Source organism: Neopelma chrysocephalum, unplaced genomic scaffold, assembly GCF_003984885.1.
Source record: "Neopelma chrysocephalum unplaced genomic scaffold, ASM398488v2 Primary Assembly neopelma1_96821, whole genome shotgun sequence".
NCBI classification, from domain to species: Eukaryota; Metazoa; Chordata; class Aves; order Passeriformes; family Pipridae; genus Neopelma; species Neopelma chrysocephalum.
The window spans coordinates 842,312-848,311 of NW_020925465.1; the positions used below are offsets into that span (position 1 = coordinate 842,312).

General features: G+C 42.7%; 1 protein-coding gene across 2 annotated transcripts in view; it reads right to left on the reverse strand.

Moving 5' to 3' along the window:
* LNPEP (leucyl and cystinyl aminopeptidase) overlaps positions 1-1,870 on the reverse strand; it is a 53,375-nt gene extending 51,505 nt beyond the window's left edge. The window contains exon 1 of one of the 2 annotated variants that reach the window (XM_027709665.1): positions 1,751-1,870. Coding sequence is in view for 1 of the 2 variants with exons in the window: in XM_027709664.1 (XP_027565465.1) it covers positions 1,751-1,769 (19 nt within the window). In the remaining variant the exon portion in view is untranslated. The remainder of the gene's footprint in view (positions 1-1,750) is intronic. The other variant, XM_027709664.1, reaches the window with a different exon arrangement.
* Positions 1,871-6,000: the final 4,130 nt, after the last annotated feature.

Below are 6,000 nucleotides of genomic sequence, written 5' to 3' on the forward strand. Positions count from 1 at the left end.
TGTCCATTCCAGCAGAGCCAGCTTTCCAAAGAAACTTATTGGCCAGCTTCAACTCCAAATTTTCTTCCAAACAGTCTCACCATCACCTCCAGGCTTTTTACTTTAGGGAACACAATTAGGAAGCTCTGTCCATGAACATTGCTTCTCAGCACCTTTAAGCTACATGCTCATGCCCACAAGGCCATTTCTTCCAGTCGCATGGAGCTAAATTTTTTTAGTGTTTTCTTGCACAATGCAGTAAGAGTATTATGTCAAATAGACTTCTAAAGCAACATGATGGCTGTCTCTTCTGAAGAGAACATACTTAGCAAGATGACTTCAAAAAAAAATTCTCCCCCAAACTGCATTACTATTAAATACAAGGTCTTTTTACCACACATACAGGAATGCAGATTACGACCCTGTGACTGAAATAAGCTGAAGTTGAAAGATGTCTTACTAAGGCCAGGATTAACTACAGAACCAAAACATCAACTGCTTGTACAAACTGTAATTTTAACATAAGAGAAAAAAAAAAAGGAGGGAAAAGGTCTATCTTGCTAGTTAAGCCACCAAAATATGCCCAAAGCTCATAATCTTTAGATTTTTAACAGCAACATCAAATTACAGAGAATTTTTAGTGTATTTGAGAAAAGGAAAACACAAGCCAATGATAATAAATTTATAAAATCATAGAATGGTTTGGATAGGAAGGGATCTTAGAGATCATCTAGTTCCAACTCACCTGCCATGACACAGAAAATTTACTTTTTACTGCATGGGGTTTTTTATACTCTGACTTGTCAGGCCTCTGAGGAGTTAAAATATAATGCAGCAAACTCTACCCGGTGTTTTAGGGATGATTATTCAATGTGCAAGTTATCTAACAGACCAAATCCCACCTGTAACAAAAGTGTTGTGTTTTCAACAGGAAGGCTGTTGTTTTTACCCAGTGTCTAGTACTAATTCCATATTTGGCCATGGTCTTGAATCTAACCAAACATACTTCAGTTTCAGTTTGATCTGAGAGCTTCGTTTCCTCCTCTGTCCTGGACGGGCAGAATGAGTTGCTGTTAGACGAGGCAGTAGCAACACGGACTTCACATGGCTTCATTTTAGTCTCGAGCAGGATGCGCGCACACTGCTGTATCACGATGTCAACACACGCTCCCGCATGCTCACCTCAGAGCATGTGCAACCACGTCGGTATTTCAACCACTTATGTCAATGCACGGGCAGTTCTGAAAGCCTTCTGGCTTTCGTGAGCACCCTCAAACATTACTTCACACACCCCAGATACTTCTGTATTTTATTTCTCCTTTCGCTCGGCGGGAGGAAACGCTCTGACGAGAGTGCCCCGATCAGGAAAACGCCATGAACAGCGAGTCTGGCTCCTCCTTCCCATCAGTCATGACGGCTTTGGCACTCCAGACGCCTATAAGGCTCTTTCACCGGTGCAAAACACAGCGAGCGCACACCTTGGTGTAGAAGTCGCCCCGGCTCCTTGGTGTCGGTCAGACCACGGCCGGGCACTGAGAAGCGCAACAGCGCCGAGAAAGAGAAGAGAGCCACCTCTCTCGCTAAAGGCACCTATGCCTAATTAACCAAAACTAAACCTGACCTGAGGCAATTTTCAAGCCGCGGACCATGGGGGCAGCACGACTAAGAAGCCTCTCCCGTTGCTCCGGGCAAGTGGCTCCCGCTGGACGCGCCTCCAGCCGGGAGGCCCCGCGGCCCCGCTCGGGGCTCCGCCGGCCGCCCGGGTACTCACCGCTGGGAAAAGGCTCCATCTTCCTCCCGGAGTCCGCTCTCAGCCCTGGCGAGGCGGGCAACGACGCGGAGGCGCCGCCACGGCTTTTCACTCCTCCTCCTCCTCCTCCTCCTCCTCCTCCTGCCACCGCCGCACGCTACCAGGGCGGGCGCAGTCCCTGCCCACCGCCAGCACCGCCCCGCGCCCCGCTCGGCAGCTCTATCGGGAGAGGGAGCTCCTGCCGACCGTCTCCCGCCGGGGCCTCAGCGCTCGCTTCCTCCTCGCCCCTGGCTGGGCCCCGCTGCGCCGCCTCCTCCTCGCACGGGCTCGCCTCTCGCCGGCGGTGCCGCGGCGGGCGCTGCGGGCAGCGAGGGAGCGAGAGCCGAGCGCGGGATGCCCGGGGCTGCCTCGCAGAGCCGGGGTGACCCCGCCGCTGCGGCACCCGGCTGCGGAGCGGCCCCGCGGGCCGTGGCAGCTTTGCCTGCATCTCGCAATTTAATTTTTATAAAAATAAAATAATAATAATAAAAAATCCCATATTATCGGGTACTGTTCTTCTGTGCAAGACGCGAGAGTCAAAAAGGCACAACGAACTGTGTGAAATACTATCAAACGAGGCTGAAGAGAAAAGATTGGATAGAGTGTTTCCAGGAACCAAATGCAAGAGATCAAAACGTACAAAACCGGACTTGGTTTTTTTTTCAGTGAAAGGAAACCGTATGTGGTGCATGTCACTGTGAGAAATGAAAGTACTGAAACATCTTCAGAAGAGGCTGCTGTGGAAAAAGTAGAGAAATAGAAGCATCTTCAAGAACACATTCAAGAACTAACAAACGCTATAAATATTGTGTTTATGGATTTTCCCCTTGGCACACGTGGGAAGAGATGTCATGGCAATTATGAACCTTTGAAGGCTCTGCATCTCTCCAGCTCGAAGCAAGAGAGAGCTGCCCATGTCCTGGCTTCCAGGGCACTTTTTACTTCTGTGGACATTGTGCGCATGTTTGCTGTAAAGCACATTGTATTATGTCATCTTAAACTAAGTAATAGTTAATATCTATGTAGCACCTTGTACTACTGTACTTACTGTAATAGGTATTAATATCTGTAATAAAGTATTAACAGGTGACAATAACACTTGCTGCCACTCCCTACCTTCCCAGAGGAGTCAGGAAGAGTGACAAAAGCTTGTGAATATGGGCAAACACCAACAAAGAGCCGTAAGATTGAAATGAACACTGTGAATATAAAGCCTCTGCAATCCAGTTGACATCGAGGACGGATTGTAGGGATAGGAGTCATGGCATGATGTGTCACATATCATTGCTATGGAACAACGTTCTACCAATTTTGACCAAGGTGGGTGGGCCACCTATACTTTACACGGAAAAGGAACATATATAAATTACATGTGTTTGATAAATAGCCTCATTACTGACTTACCTCCTCCCCAAACCATTATGCTTCTGCTGTCACATGATGTACTGAATGGCTTTTTTTCTTCTTTAATATGAGACATTTTTAACCACTGATTTTTGGGAAAGGAGAAAATGGGAATTGATTAATCCCAAAGAACACAAAACCTAATGGCCCCATATTTATTCAAACAACAATAAAAATCTTAAGATTAATTGTTCTTTGCATGAGAGAGGAGACGAGGGCCAGAAGTCCACAAGAGCCCAGGCCCTATTGCAGCCCTGTACCTTGTTCTCACTGTTTCATAAACCTAGAAGTGTACATTTTCATACCTGAGTGTGTTTCACAGAGTTAGTTATAAGGACAGCTCTGTAGCACAAACTAAGTCAAAGTCATTTCTCACACTAAGTCCTTGGAATTTAACACTGGCCCTAATGCTGGGCACAGAGCTATATGAGTTTTAATAACCATTTACATATTCTTAGACACCCCTTAACATATCACAAGAGCCCATCCGCAAAAGAAAAACTTACATCAAATTATTAAATCAGCAAAGCGTTTCTTTTAATAGGATGACATGTTCCAAGAGCTTTCTTTTCTAAGAACTGCCCCTGTCTGGCCTGTATTTAAATATATTAAAGAAACATTAATAAGTATTTGGCTAACTCTGCAGTTCTGGGATCCTACACAGTGTTATGCAGAGGCTGCAGAGAAGTCTGAATGGTGGTTTTTGTGCTCCTCATCACTTCTTTTCACCATTCTTCAATTTTGCTAATTGAAAATCCTTAATTAGCATGATACATCTCTAAAGCAGAAGAGCTAAAATAAGATCATGCTCCATTAAATGTGCAGCAATTTCCATATCCAGATTTTCATATTAACATCAAGTTTTAAGGTAATGCAATGGGAATTATTCATGCAGGTAAAGATCTTATTTCACAGTAGCACCTATTTTCATCTGTCCAATGGTAGAAGAATAAGAGTTTCACTGTAGTTTTGTATAAAATCATTTAGAAAAAAAACTAAATGGCTCTGAAGCTCCATCTTTCCTCATGTTGGAAAAAAAGCTAGAATTTCTACAATATGATTTTTTTAAAAGTGTTTAAAAATTACAGATCCTTTTCACTCTAAAATATAGTTTTTAGTTGTATTTTATGGCATGAGAGATTTATAAAAGTGAAGAATTTTAAATTGGTACCTTTGTCCAAATTTTAAGTCAACTATTACAACGTCTTTTTTTTTTTTTAAGATGTAGAATAAAACATTTCTTCAATTGCTCAAAACCTAAAGTATACCCCTAAAGCGTCTGTAATGACCTATATTGCAACTTAGTTTGGTAGCTTCAGCAATATCTTAACTGGGTCTTTTCCATGGGGTAAAACATGTTTGCTAGCAGCCCCACCTCCTTCTCATCTTTGAAGACATGCTATCCCTAAAGAATGCTTTAGATATTTCAGCTTCTAAACAGCCGGAAACGTGACACAGACCTTCTTTGTTCTGGTTTATTTTTCTCGTGAAACGAACAAAGATTTCATGAACAGTACAAATGTCAGTAACCCTTGGGTGTCTTTGACGCAGTGGAAAGTCGTCAATTGTTTTCAACCTGATCTGCGCATAAGAAGCAACTACAAACAGTAAGTTGTAGACCTTTCTAGTTGAGAAGTTGCCAGGCCTCCAGGGATTTGAAGGCAAGGGAGTCTTGCTAAAACATGTTAGAGGTAGCTCAGAATCAGGTGTGGGACTGGTGACTCATTTGGCTGACAATCTTAAACCGAGATGAAAAGATTGTCCTAACGAATGCTTGTGCCTAAAGCTGGAGAAGAGAGATAAGGAATGGGGAAGTTCTTTTTATTCATTGACTCAAGTGGTTAATTCTAGTATGTTAATTTCTTCCTTAATTTAAGGTTTTGTATTTAAAGCCAAAATTGTTTTATTGCTGTGCACACTACTCTGTGTAAATCTGACACCCTCATCTCCTGCCAGCAGGAACTACAGCTGTTGATAACTACTGTCTGTTCAGAGTATTATCCCAAGCAATCCTTAGCACAGTGTTTACAAAATAAATATCCTTATCTAACTATGTGTCTATCTATTTCTACAGGTGTATCCAGTTAAACCATTAAAGTAAATGATTTTGTGAACAGTGAAGATAAATGAGACGTGGTTGTCTTTGCATAACTTAATTCCTTGCAGATGCTTGGTAGGAGAAGCAGCTGCTCCCCAGAAACATCATTGCTTCGTGCTTTATGTTATCTTACAACATACCTTTCCACAATACTTCCTAGATCTACCTTCCATTTTTCACAGAGTTAAGTTTACACTGTTCCTTTCCTCTCTCCATGTCTCTTTCAGGAACCTCGAGAGCATGGTGTTTTTTCATAGAATCCCGCAAACTTTTTATTCTCTGTGGCCTAGAACAAGGATTTGACATGATGCCAACTGCAGTCCCATTCTCAGTAGTCATATAGAAATAAACATCTGTGGCACACAAACCTTTGGATGGATTACCATGCTACATTACAGATAAAAAAACCCAGGCTATTTTAAGAAGGAAGAGTCATACCAGGGTTAGAACATTTTATTACAGTATAGTCACTTTGCCCGTAAGTGCTTTTCTTGCTTTGATGATTTTGTTTAATTCATAAAAATAAATAAGCTACTGTAAATATTTTCAGGTACTAAAATTAAATCAGTGTATTTTTCTCTTTCCCTTGGAGTATTTCTGGTATGTTTGTATCCCAACTCTAGATTTGTCTTTCTTTTTCCAGTGATTCCATTCTCAGCTTCCTCTTATCCATCACTGGTGTGGGGTACCTATCGTGAGGTCTTGGTCCGAGGGGAAAAGAAGGACACAC